Genomic DNA, 14,313 nt, shown 5'->3' on the forward strand with positions numbered 1-14,313 from the left:
TTTTTCTACACATTTTCTTTCATCACTAAAAACCAGAAAAAATCCAAAATGCAAGCATGTGATTTAAAGTAACATCGTTAGTTAATCTATGAAAAAAGTTTCCTAGTGCGGGGAAATATTTTTCAAACTTAGGATCATGGCACATTTCAGGATGTCTTTCAAAATTCTGAGATTAAGTAGTAGGTAAAAACCTGGACAAAAAACCAAAACAACTGTTCCAAAGTAGTATATATTTTTGTGAAGTTTGGGAAAAGAATTCAAGTTCAGGTGTGTCCTGATTTTGGCTGAGAGTTCCTTTATTCTCAGCAGCAGGTAGAGAGCTGTGCTTTGGAATCAGTATGAAAATAATGTTGATAACACACTGATGGTTTTGCTGTTGCTGAGCAGTGTTTACCCCGAATTAAAATCTGTTCACTGTTTCGTGCTGTGCCAGCGAGCAGGTTTCGTGCTGTGCCAGGGAGCAGTGATATTTCAGGGACCTGGACTGGCCAACAATGTATATTCCACTCCATGGAACCTCATGCCCAAATTATAAATTGGGGGAGTTACTTGAAACGGGTGCTCACAGTTCAAGGATAGGATTTAGTATAACCCAGTGGATGATGATGAGCAGTTTTTTTGTCTATTACTTGTTTTCCTCGGGGTTTCTCTCCTTTCTTATTTCCTTTTATTAGTGGTATTGCATGTTCCTTTGTTTGAATTACTAAACTGGTTTTCACTGGCAAGCTTTTTTTAAAATTCTTCTCCCCTTTTTGACCAGGATGTGAGGGGGAGTGTTATTAGTTGTGGCTGTGTGTTCTTAGTTGCCAGCTGGGTTTAAACCACAACAAAGTGTCATGCCATATTTTTACTTGGGTGGGCACATTACCACAGGTTTTGAAACCCCAGGAGTAGAACAAAGTGCTTTACATCCACTTGCTTATTTAAGGTGACTAGGTGGATACAATAAGACAGAATATTTACCACTGCTGGCTGTATTCCTGACAAGGAGTAAATTGACTGCAAAAGACAAAACTGAGATGCCTGGAACATGTTACTACTAATAGTGGTGTAAATTAAAGGGTATAGCTAGCTTTCAGAAAAGTATTTGATTTGGCAAATTCCATGATATTCTTTCACCTTGGAGTGGTAAGGCTCATCTCCTTGTAATATTACAGGCTAGTTTGTAAGAAGGTCTGGATGTCTTCAGTCTTCATTATTTGAAGTAGGTTTTGGCTGTCATATTTTTTGTTATATTTGAACCCAAGGCAATAATGGGCATGATTCTCAGTGTTCCTCCTTCTGTAGTTTCCATAAGGATTTCTTTTGCCTGTGCAACAGCATGCACCTTTCCATGTGGTTCCTGCTTTCAACCTGCTTTCTGATGTTGAGATTTTCTATTTGGACATGGTGGATCTCTGTTAATAACCTTCAGCTGATGTCCTTCTTTCTTGCTGAACATCTTTTATTGGGCTCATGTAATGCTTAGCATCCATGGTACCCAGCCACCATGAACTTTCTCCTCATGCTGCAGGGAAGAACCAGAGCTGCACCATCGCTTGTATCCAGTAACAACAGCCTTAAGTTGATGAAGCACCAGATGATGATGTTCCTCACATGTGAAGAACCATAAACTATAATGCAGAAGGATGACACCAAATTAATAAGGAGTTGAACTTGGCTGAGATTAGACACAATCTACTTACTGTGTCAATACTTTGATCAGTGTTTGATCCTTTTCATTCATTCTTCAACCATCATTATTCCAGGTTTAGATCAATAGCTGAGATATAGTTTGGGAGAAAGGCATTGAAGTATCAAATACTGAAATCTAGTAGTGATCATAGTTTACAGGTGTTTTCTTATAAGCTTCCCAGCCTCACCTGCTCAGTGATGTATGAGTTGTGTGTTCAGTAAATAGAATCCATCTGCTGGAACTATAAGCAAACTGCAATTAAATTAGGGATTGCTCAATGACTTACGCAGGTTCCCTTATTTTGCTAAGCTGCTTTTAAAACTCTGTTCATGCCTTAGTGCAAAGTAAAATATAGTTTGAAACTTGAACAGTAACTTACATTGAGTAAATAGAAAGATTGATGGTGTCCTCTACTTATGCATTTAGCCCTTCTTGTTAGACCACAGTCACGTAGGGAGTTTCAGATACGGTGCTACGCTTAATTGAGTTGTGTATCTGAGTGTGTGCTCCTAGCCTTATTCAGTGTCAAGATAATACTGTGGTAGTCTCTGTGACATTAATTACAGGTAAGAGTAGTGACTTCGGAAGATGAGGCAACTTTTTTGTTAAAGAGCTGGTACCAACTGGATGATGCCTTGTCTTGGCTCACAAGTCCTCTGTGAGGTTATCACTCTGCAGGATCCCTCTGGCACATTGTAGAGCATTCTGATGTCTTAAATTGCAAATCCACACAGACAAAAAGGTTGAATGTTTTGTACTCTGTTTTTACTCTCTAAAACTCTGTTAAGCTTTTCATGCTTCTGAAGTTGGGTTGGAGTGTAGTAGTGTTACCTTTTCTGTGGCCACACTTGCTTGCTTTCAGGACAACATAGCTGCTACTTGCAGCTTTTAGGTTGATCTTTACATAATCCTGTGGATTTTCTGAAGTGCCGCTTTTGTGTATTGGTCATGGAACATATCTTCGCTCTGAAATTTTCGGAGACTTGTAAAAATTATCTGAGTCCATGACATGAATCCTAATAACAGATTAATATATGGTCTTCATATGTTGTCAGAGATGTTTCTTTTAACAGCGATCTTCCACCAGTGCATACAACCTTCGGAGTGATGAAAGGCAGAATAAAACCTTATGCCAAGTTTCTGTGAACTTGACTCGGTCCTGATTACAAAAATATGAAGCTGGCTTTTTCTTGCACTGGCTTAGTGGATCTTTGCCAATTTAACTTTATACACTGAGACAGAAGTTTATGGCTTTAAATACAGTGTAGTTTATTGAAAACAGTGCTTGTAAAATGACAACTTACAGGCTGGAAGCAGAAAATACACTACTGTTCACTAGAAAATGGACTATTCTCTTTCAGTCAAGGTCTGGATGACCGTTTTTGGAGGAGTTAAACACTGAAGGTGGTGTGTGTAGCTGAAGTTAAATTACAAAAAGAAATAAGATCCTCACTCTTCTGGAATTCCTATGAGTTCTGTTTCTGTAGAAATTCATTGTAGACAATGAATTTTAGTTCCTTTATTAACCTCAGAGTTTTGTTCTTCACTGTGATATTGATGCAAATAGTATGTGCCATTTGGTGTTTTTTACCTGTGATTTCTTCTGTGATATTGAAGTTCTTACTGGTTATATTCCTATAACTTAGTCTTTTGCAGTAAGATTTTTTTTGCAGAAGTTGAAATAGCCTTATATATCTGAAATGATGGTATGGTGACTATTGTAGAAAAATCCAATTTTTTAATGTATGCTTATCAATAATTTTTGTTTGTCCTGTGGAAATGTATGAATGTGTTGCTTGCTATTCAGACTTCTAATTTTCCAGAGTATGATTAGTCTGTGATTAATTTTTGTATTAGACCTTGAAATTTGTTTTATACCTTATAATGGTATAAAAGGTGTTGTGTATTAATTTTAAAATGTATTATTAACAAGGTTGTAAACATTTTGGGATGTCTTTGTTGTTTTTTTTCTTTTTTGTTTGATATGCCTATTGGGATGGTCATTTATGACAGTTTTGGGGTTTCTCTTCCAAAATTTAGCATTAATAGAATTCAATTAGTGAATTCAATTAGGTGCTGCTTTTCTTACATTACTTTTACCTGACAATGAGAGCTCTTCTTGCTCCATAAAATGAACCAGTACATTTCGTAGAACTCATTTAGTCTTATTCGATCAGTACATTCTGAAGATGTTTTGAGAGCTTGACTGATTGTAGAATTTGTCATGACTCTGGTTTTTGTGGAAAAAAATATTACCTGATACTGTTAATTATTTGTTTTGTTTGATCTTCAGACATTACAGGAACATTTAAGAATTCCAGTTAAGATGCAGGGTTATCTGGGTACTCTGGTAATGTAATCAACAATTGCTTCCAAAAGCTAGCTTGGTCAGCCGTTTCACTGGGCATTCCATAGTTCTGATGGGAAACAGCAGCCAAGGACTCCCTCATGTGGTGGGTGTTCCAGACTTTCAGAAGAATTGTGCTGCATTGTCAAAAGGCTGTTCTGGTTCTTGTGAGTAGAAAGTGTGTGTTGAAATTATGCAAGTGGGTGACTGTGGGAAGAAGTGCAGCAGTGGAAGCTCTTCTAGTGCTGAAATAGTTCCCATTTCAGCACCTGCTAGTTATCTGGTAATAATACCATTGTATACTAGTGGAGCAGTGTTGGGGGAAAAAAACGGTACCAGCTGCATGCTCAAGCAAAGAAGTTCTACAGCACTGGCTCTAGATTCTGTTAGGGAAGACAAGCTTCTCAGATACGCATGCAGGAAAATTATCTTTCAGCAGCAGCTATTTAGAGAGGGAAGTTATGAGAACACCGGTCTAGTAGATAGCTAGACAGCAGGAAACATCAGAACCAGGCTTTATATTGTCCAGAAATGTCTAGGGTCAAACCTATTGAAATTTGTGCCCAAACAAACTTCAGAGAAGACCTAGTAGAATACCAAGATGCTTTAATCAGTCATGAAATAAAACTACTGTACTAATCAGCTGGTGTTAGGCAGAAGGCAATATCCATTCTTCTCAGGAGCTATAAAATGTTGCAGGACTACTGAAAAGGCAGCATTTAAGTTCACTGTGTATTTGTGAGGGACTCCACCTCTCTTGAAAGGGCTTATTTAACTACTGTTAGGTTAAAAGTTGTATTCATCTACCTTTCAAGTCTTTTAATGTATATCACATAGTTATTGAACACTTTAACGCAAAATTAACAGTTGAGATAACTGAACTCTTAGAAACATAAAATAGTTTGTTTTGGAAGAGAACATGAAAGATCATCAAACAGGGATGATCTTAGACATGGATAGTTTCCCATAGAATAAGTTATTCAAAGCCCCATCCAGACTGTTCTTGTACTTCTCTCAGGATGGGGCATCACAGTTTTTCTGGGCAACCTGTTCCAGTGTCTCACTGTACTCAGAGTAAAGCATTTCTTTCTTACACCTGATCTAAATCTTCCCTCTTCCAGTTTAAAGCCATTCCCCCTTGTCCTATCACTACATGCCCTTGTAAAATGTCACTTTCCAGCGCTCTTTTAGGCTCCTTTTAGGTACTGGAAGGTGTTGTAAGATCTCTCCAGAGCCTTCTCTTCTGCAGGGAGAACAAACCCAGTTTTTTTAGCTCATCCTCACAGGAGAGGTTCTGCAAAATCCTCTCCCTGCCCTGCTGGCCACACTGCTTTAGATACAGCCCAGGACAGCTTTCTGGGCTGTGAGTGCCCATGGCTGAGTCATGTCCAGCCTGTCGTCCTCCAGAGCCTCCATGTCCTCTTCAGCAGGCCTGTACTTACTCCATTCTCTGCACACCCTGTGTTTGTCCTTGGGATTTCCCCAAACCCAGGGCCTTGGACTTGGCCTTGTTGAGCTTCATGAGGTCATCACAGATGCATGCACCTTTCAAGCTGTCCAGATCCCTCTGGATGGCATCCCTTCCCTCAGGTGTATCGATGGTGCCATGCAGCTCAGTGTTGTCAGCAAACTTGCTGAGGGTGCCCTTGGTCTCATTGTCCATGTTGGTAACAAAGTGAAACAGAGACAGTCCCAGTAGTGGTCCCATAGAATATTACTTGCTGCTTGTCCTTGGTGTCCACTTGGGCATTGAGACATTGACTGCAGCCCTTTGTGTGTGAACATTCAGCCAGTTCCTCAGCCACCATGGAATCCTTGTTTCTCCAGCTTACAGACCAGAATGTTGTGTGGGACAGTATCAAATGCTTTGTGTAACTGTGGGTAGATGACATCAGTAACTCTTCCCTCACCCACCAACACTTCAGCCCTATTGTAGGTCACCAAGTTTGTCTGGCACAGTTTACCCTTAGTGAAACCATGCTGGCTGTTGTCACCTCTCTGTTCTCTTTGTGTCTTACTATAATTGGACGATCTGCTTCATGATTTCATGCCCAGAGATGAGACTGACAAGCTTGTAGTTCCCCTACTGTATTTATTTCCCTTTTTGAAAATGGAGGTTATGTTTCCAATTAGGAGGAACTTCATCAGACTGCCACAGATTCTTAAATATGATGGATAGTGGTTTAGCTGTTTCCTTTGCCGGTTCCCTTAGGAAACCCATGGATGTATCTGACTAGGTCTTTCAGACTTGTGCACCTTCAGGTTCCTTAGATGACTTTGAGCCTGATGCATTTGTACAGTAGGTGATTCTTCATTGTCCTAGTCCCTTCTTTGCTTCTACAACTTAGGCAATGTGGCTGGAACACTTGCTGGCAAAGACTGAGGAAAGAAAAGTTGTTCAGTATCTCTCAGACTTTTCTATATCCCTGATAACCAGGTCATCTTCCTGTTCTAGAGAGGACCCACATTTTTCCTAACCTTATCTTTCACCGACTTTCTGTGTAGATGCTTTTCTTGTTTGCTTTGACATCCCTGGCCAGATTTAATTCTTTAGCTTTCAGAGAGGGTCCTATCCTGCTTTAAGGAATGTTGCTGCTACCTTTAAATGCAAAGCATTAAAAATGGATAAATGTCACCTCTATCACATCTACTTTACATGACCTCTTTTCTCTCTGGATAGCATCTATTTGTTCTTAAGCAGAGGATTTTCTTTGGGCTTTTACAGCTGCGTGCATTATTTATAGTTTATAGGAAATATTTATGAAACAACTTGGGTAAGATACAACTAGTTCATTTGTGTTTCTTCTCTGATAAGTATTGTGAATTAGCCTGTATTTTTGAAGCTAAAAAAGTCATCTTTCAAGGCACAATAGTAAATGCAGGAGCACTGTGACCATAGCTATGATTTCCTGTTTAGTTATTTCAACTTGAAACTTTTTTGGTCTTTTGGTGATAGGTGCTTATGAAGTCTGTCTGCTTTCCTTTCCTAAATACTGAATTAGTGTGTTCATTACATGTTTTTTAATGGTAATAATTACCTCATTTATGCTTTTTTGATGTACACTTGAATGTCCAATCAGTCTCTCGAGCAGTCTGATTAGACTGATTAGAATTAAATTGTCTGAAATAACTTTTTGCCCTTCCCCTCTCAAAATCCGTTCCATCTATTGACTATAGTGCCAAAAAGCAACTTGGCATTATCTAATTAATTACTGTTTAATTTGTGACATCATACATGTTGATCAAGTCGTATTTATGAAGCTCAAAAACATGCAATAAAAATTGAATAGTTTCCCCTCTTAAACTGAATAGCACAGTGCTTTCTGCACTTTTTCTTGTAGGCCAAAAAGACTGAACATTTGTCAATCACTAATGGATATAGTATGTCTAGGTTCAAAGAAATGCCTGACTGAAATTTTTTTTGCCACTTGTGCTTGAATTTGACTTTGTTACAAGTGTCTGCTACATAAAACATAAAATGTTAGTAATCATTGTGAGCCTCCAATGTGAACTTTCAAATCATAGCTTTTATTCTAACTTCTTTGCTCTCTTAAAGGCTTGTGAGATGCACTATTTCTACTATATGGTTTTTGGTTTTTCAGATTTTTTTGAAGGAAATTCAAGTCAGACTGCTTTTCCCCATTTATTTCCTCATTCCTTTTAGATCATTTAATCATTTTTACTTTTCCTAACCCAGGTGACTTTTACCAATCATTTAAGTAACTGTTGGGATTTTTCTGCACCATGTTGTCTAATATTCTTAGTGTCAAAAGCATAAAATCTAGCAGGAAGTTTACAGAAACATCTTTAAGCAGGTTTGTGAAGTACCCACATGGACTATCCAGGAGATTGAGGTCAACTGATAGTTAAATAAGAAACTCTTTGCGCTTCTTTATTTAGGATAATCTAAATTTAATAATACTTGTAGATCTGAGTTATGAGGTAAAGAACTAATGACGCAGGTAGTCTCTTGTCTGTTAAGGCTGAGTAGGCCTTAATTTTGAAGATCCTCAAAAAGTAAAACTGGTTATTCAAAATAGCTAAACACATAGTATCAGACAGAGCACCAGGACAGCTGACTTAGAGAGGTGTTAGAGTTTTTTCAGACAGTGTCATGAATCACAAATTGGAAACACAAAGCTAAGGCAAGAGTCTAGTGGAGCTGACCCTGTCTTAGTAGGAGACTAAGCAGCTTTTTGATACGCATTCAAGTCTGGGGATTGTTTAACTTGTAGATAGCTATAGATTTACCTTCTTTGTACTGTCACCTTTTTATAGACTCAGACACATAATCTTTTTTTAAGCAAATGTGTGTTCTGCAGGACCTTGCTGTCTTGGCAAATGGAGTTTGGTGTGGAAGAAGCACAGATGGAAGAGTCCAGTTTTGTCATTGTTCAGTCCAGTCCTTATCTTCAGGCAATACAACTAGTTATAAGATCTGTTAAATACTGAAGTTCCTCTAAAACATCCTAAGTGGTGGCTGATTTGGTTTAAATCTAGCCTCTCCTCATTTTATCTTGAAAGGAAATGTTTGGACATTGAGGAATGAGGAAAAAACTGCACAGAAGGAGAGCACGTTTGAGTTACCCTGGCCAGTTGCCTCTAATTTTATTTGAGTAAAATTTGTGCACAGTGGATGTGGTGGTCTCTCTATCTGAAATCCACAACAAGATGAGGCTTCTCTTTAGTAGTTGTAGCCATAGTGGTACTTGAATAAGCTTGGACTGAAGTTCTTGTCACTTAGAAATGCAGTTACTCCTTGTAACCCGTTTTGTATTTTCCCACCACCTGTCAGACATAGCTGGGAATGAGATATCTGATGAGGTGTTTGGAATAGCTGCTTCCACTGCATTTTATTAATGCTTGTCTGAATTTTCTGGAACTCAGCCATCTGTCTGTGAACTGACAAACCACTTAACAGGAGGTTAATATAAGTGGGAAGATGTAAATGTGGTTCCTCAAACACTAATTCCACAAATCAGGTTTGATTTACAGTTATTTGCATTGCTTGTTCAAAGTCAACATTTATCTTTCTTATGTGCTGTTGAAGATGATGATTTTTGGCTCTCAGTTATTGCTAATGTCTAATTAAACCACTAATCTTCAGGCAAAATTTTAATGTTTAATAAGTTTTGCATTTTCTTAACCTTTCTAAATAAATAAGGGTTTTAGAGAACACTTTTGAACTTTAGGTGATAACCTAAGTAAAACAAAACTGAAGTAAATAGAATCCCATTTACAGATTCACTGAGGGTGAAAAGAGCTTCTGGAGATAATCCAGTCATTTCCTTTTTCTCAAGCAGATTTTCCTCCAGCAAATTGCTCAGGTCCATGTCCATTTAGGCTCTTGAGTATCTCCAGGAAAGGAGACTTTACAGCCCCTCAGGTTGTCTGTTTCAGTGTTCTACCACTCTCATGGTGAAAGCTTTTCTTTAACTGTAAAATCGTAGAATAAAACTCCATAAAGTATTTCAGACTTGTTCTGAATAAATTACTGTGTTTTTTGGTGCACATTCCAAGGCTAGTGTCCTAGTATTTATCAAGTTCAACTAATAGAGTGTCTCCAAAGGAATGGTCATGAATGGAATCCTTTGTAACAGCTGGGTAAGCTCTTTGTCTGTAGCAGTTTGGGTGGTTTTTATATGAAAAGCAGAACACATCAGCAGAGAGGGATAGGAAAAATAATTTTTTCCCATCTTTTTCTGTTAGATCTGGAATTAGTGTTGTATTGGAAACGTCCTGTATGAAATACCTTTCTTTCACTTTGAGATTTTAACGTCTTTTAAGGTTGTCATTTAAGAGGGCTCCTCAGGAGATTAATAACAAAATACCTGAAATCAGCATTTCTGTATTAGTAGATAACACATCATATAAAATGAATGTACAAAAAGAAAGATGCCTCTCTTTCGGAGATGGTGTTGGGAAGAGTTTCTGCAGACAGCGCAGACAGTGGGAGTGATGGAGGTGACAGGTATAGAAATTGCTCTACTGTAATCAAACTAATGAGTAAAAAGGCTTCTAGGGTTAGAAATGTAGCAGTATCTAGGCAGAGGTGTAAATGAATAGAGAAATGCTTTTGGGTGTTTCCATATGTTTTGTTACAGAAACATGACAAACTGCTGAGGCTAAAGGCATGAAGATCATGGAGTCTAACCTCCTGCTCAGAGCAGGGTTCTCTAGAGCAGGTGCTCAGTCTTGTGTCTTGTTGGGGTTTGGATTCTCTGTTAATGTGTGTATTAACCTGTTCACAGATCCATCTAGACAATATATGTTTGCCTGAGGTGCTTTGAGGAGGAGATATGAGAGAATGCAGATAGCTTTGGGGGGTGGGGTGGTGGTGTCCTCTGACCTTTGGTGCCATGGTAGGCATAATAGGTGCAAAATTGTAAATGCCAGTGATGGCATTACTAACTAATGCCTGGTTAGTAAACCCTCTTATTGTATCTAATTAAATGCAAAATTTCCTGCTGTTTTTTTGCATTACATACTTTTAAATGCATACTGTATAGATACCATACAAGAATTTGATAAAGCATGAATTCCATTATATCTTTTTTGGACAATGAATGAATATGTCATTTGTGCTTTATGTAACGTTGTGTACCCAAGCTAATCATTCTAACTAGCATTTTGTAAATTAGGTATGTTGGATGCTTCCCTATGGCTTGTTGACAATTTTATTTTATCTTGTTTTGGTGTCTTAAACCCAAAAATCTCAAACCAACAAACAAAACCACCTCAGAGTAGGGGAGTGTTTCTGTAGTATTGTTGCTAAGTATATCTTTTCGCTATGTTAAAATTTTCCACCTATTTACATTCTTATGCACTGAAAGTACTTCTAAAGTAGGATGCTAGTTAGGGATAGTGTACTGTAGGTTTTGAAGTTGTCAAAAGAGGACTACTGCTAAACTCGAGTGTTTTGTAAGTGCTTAGGCAAAATTAATGATTAGAAAAGGGGCTGTTGTTTAGAGATAAGAACTAATGAAAAATGCTTTATGTCCATCTGTCATCTGAATTTCCAGCACTAAAAAACCCTGAAAATAGTACTGCATCTTTGGCTGATATTTAGTTCTTGATCAGATACTTGTACCTTTTGTTTTGAATGTTGGAAGAAAATGAGCCTTTAAACTCGTTAATGAAAGGCTCTATGTAGTATAAGAATAACATCTGTAAATTTTTTTGGCTTCTTATTTGGCTCAAACTCTGACATTGAGTGACTTTCAAATGTACTTCATTTTCAAGCAGTAGTCCAGAATTTTGCCACTATACTTCTTCTGTTCAATAAAATGTTTAAGAGTAAGAAGTGGATTCCTGATATCACTTTAAACTTGATGCTTCTGCACATCCTCTAGTGTCAACCAGATCATAGCACTTCTGAACCTACTCTTAGTAGGTTCAGTAGGCATATCAGTTTTTAAGTCTTGCATTAAACTTGAATGTAGTAATTTCTGTGTTGATCACAACAACAGAGGAAGGTACTGGAAAACTACCAGTGTTAGTGGAAAAATTCGATGTTGTGATCCTTTGGAGTGGGAGGTGTTCTTCAGTATAAGCAATATTTGCTCAGTGTGTGTCTGTAGGTTATAAGTAATTAGCTATTCATTGTGTGGCACTGCAGTACTAATGATGTAAAACACTTTTATGTTTTTAATCAGGACAGAGCTTGGGTTATGGTTTTGTGAACTACGTTGACCCCAAGGATGCCGAAAAAGCTATCAATACCCTGAATGGATTGAGACTTCAAACTAAGACTATAAAGGTATGTAGGGTTAAAATAATTTAAAGAAACTGAACTGTTTTAACTTCCTGATTTGTTTTACAGGTGTAACAAGCATTCAGCTAATGTCAGTAGAATAAACTAGGATTTCATGTAGTAAATGGTTCTTTGTAGTGTTTATATTTAGAATTAGATTAGGTATAGAAAGTATAGAAAATTACATTTTCCTAACCAACATAACACTTTAGATCTACAGTTGAATTGCTTTAACTGAGGAATTGTTACATACCTTAGTTGAAAAAATGCAATATTGCATGTTGTTTGAATACTGTCTGCTTCCTCATTTTCTGAAAGATGGTGTAACTTCCTTAATAATACTTCAAGTTTTATGGCGCTGCTTGTTCCTTTTACAAATCCCTGGAATGAAATGCTGAAATAACTATTGGTTATCTATGAATTACTCTATTTCTAGGGCTCTGGTCTTTACATCTCTAATGTTTGGTATTTCAAATTCTTTTTCTGTTATGTTACAGCTCCTCACACACTTGTTTACTAAATTCAGTTTCTCAAATTTCTAGAAACAAATCTTGAGAGTTACTTTTCTCATCTCCTTTTTTAATCCAATAACAGAAGACTGAGGATACTCATTTGAGCAATTGAGCTCCGAAATTCTGAGAGAGAGGAGATTAAATGAAATTATCAGGAAATGCAGACTTCTGAACATGTTTCACAGGTGTTGGTGCCTGAAAGCAGTGCATGTTCCAACTAGCTCATTCTTCCTCATTATACAGCAGGATTTGCTAGCTGATCACTTGGATAGTGGCTCCCTTCTAACTAGAAGCATGTTTGAGACATGAAATAAAGTTCCCCTCTGAAAACATTTGTGCTTAAAAAGCAGTGCAGAGCACTGAAAGACAGTTGAAACAAAAATAAAATACCAGTAGTTTTGGCAAAAGTGTCTTACCTGTAGTGTATTCATAAGATTTAATAAAGTGGATTATGCTATTTGAAACTTAAATATTGCTTTGTAAAAAATGGGGGCTCATGGCACACAAATACAATGGATGAAAGATGTGGACAGATCCTTATCTGCTGAAAGCTCCCTGTGTGTTTCTGGCACATGTCTTGTCCGCAGTCCTCTCTCATTTTCTACTTTAGGGGAAAATTGAGCAAATTAATTTTGTGCTCCAGGACTTTAGAAGCTGTCTTTTGTGTGGTCATGAGAAAGGGAATCTGTTTGTATTCCTGTAGTATTGTTTGGTATGTAATGCCTTGGGTTAGGCCAACATTACTTGTATGTCCAGGATGGTTTTGGACATGGAAGTTCTGTTGACTATGTAGGCAAAAAAAAAGGAGGTGGTTAGAGGAGATCAAGCCAGGTCTCCCAAATCAAAATGTTCCCTTCAGGGGAGTTGTGTTAACTTACGTCACGCGGGCCATATTTGAATTTTTAATCCTCCTTCACCTTGCCAAGTGATTTAAGTGATTAATTTAATTAATTTTCACATTTTAAAAAAAGGTGAAAATGGAGTAGACAGATATGAGTGATGACAGCGATGCTTTTTATTTCCTGCATTCCCAGGACCAGAAAGTGGAATTGTAGGTTAGATACCAGACAAAGACCTTCACAATGAGACTAAACTCAGGTGTTTGTACATTAGATATCTTTAGCTAAAGCAGAGCTGAAACTCTGGAGTTGTCATAAGCTAAAGTGATAGCCTCTTTGCTAAAATAAAGAAAATCTCTGTTTAATTAGAGAAAAGTATGTTTAAATGCTGATTGTTAAGGTTTCAAGTAAATTCTGGCTCTAGTTACCAGTCTGGTCTGTTGAACTTCAGCAGCACCTTTCAGTGTTAGTGGGCATGATTTGAGTACAAAAACTACTTTACTGTCTTCTCCTTTATTTACTCCTCTTCCTTCTTGGACATGGGGTTTCAGGCCAAGTTTTTTGTGATAGATTTTCCAAGATCACAGAATCATAGGATGTTAAGGGGTTGGAATGGACCTAAAAGATCATCTAGTCCCAACCTCACTGCATTTATCTGTGAAGCAATAGAAGTGCCCAGCCTACTGTTTTGTAGGTTACATGTTCCTCAAATCGGCCAGGGAGCAATGGTGAGCAAAGGTCAAGTTGATGTCCGAGGTATTTTCTGGCTCTGGAGGAAGCATCTTGGCTGAAGGAAGTTGGCTGAAGGAAGTCTCTTATGAGGTCTCAATCAAAGGGCCTTTGCAGAGGTTACTTCCTTTTTATAGACCCCACAGTGTTCCTGTTTGTCCAGAGTTGGTAAGTCAGTGACAAAAACAAAAAACAAAACAAACCAAAAAACCCCTCCCCCTCCCAAAACAAAACAAACCAAGCAAAAAAAACCCCAAAAAACCTCAAAACAAAACCCCAGCCTGTTTGATAAACTCAGAATCTAACCCATAACTTCCAGCTTCAGAAAATGTAACTGAGATGTTTATGTATACCTTCATACAAAAAATTATTGAATAGGAGTGCTAGTGTATATTTAGGTTTGAAAAGAAAAATATTAGGGGTTTGTGCTCTCTGTGCCTTGTTGGGACTTCTGCAGG

The 14,313-nt window shown here is 37.8% G+C and overlaps 1 protein-coding gene across 5 annotated transcripts in view; it reads left to right on the forward strand.

Annotated features, from left to right (window-relative positions):
- Positions 1 to 14,313, forward strand: part of ELAVL2 (ELAV like RNA binding protein 2) — a 53,009-nt gene that overhangs the window by 19,197 nt on the left and 19,499 nt on the right. For all 5 annotated transcript variants that reach the window (XM_031060554.1, XM_031060555.1, XM_031060557.1 and 2 more), the window contains exon 3: positions 11,678 to 11,781. In XM_031060554.1, coding sequence (XP_030916414.1) covers positions 11,678 to 11,781 — 104 coding nt within the window. The remainder of the gene's footprint in view (positions 1 to 11,677; positions 11,782 to 14,313) is intronic.

This window comes from Geospiza fortis, unplaced genomic scaffold (genome assembly GCF_000277835.1).
Source record: "Geospiza fortis unplaced genomic scaffold, GeoFor_1.0 scaffold203, whole genome shotgun sequence".
Taxonomy (NCBI): domain Eukaryota; kingdom Metazoa; phylum Chordata; class Aves; order Passeriformes; family Thraupidae; genus Geospiza; species Geospiza fortis.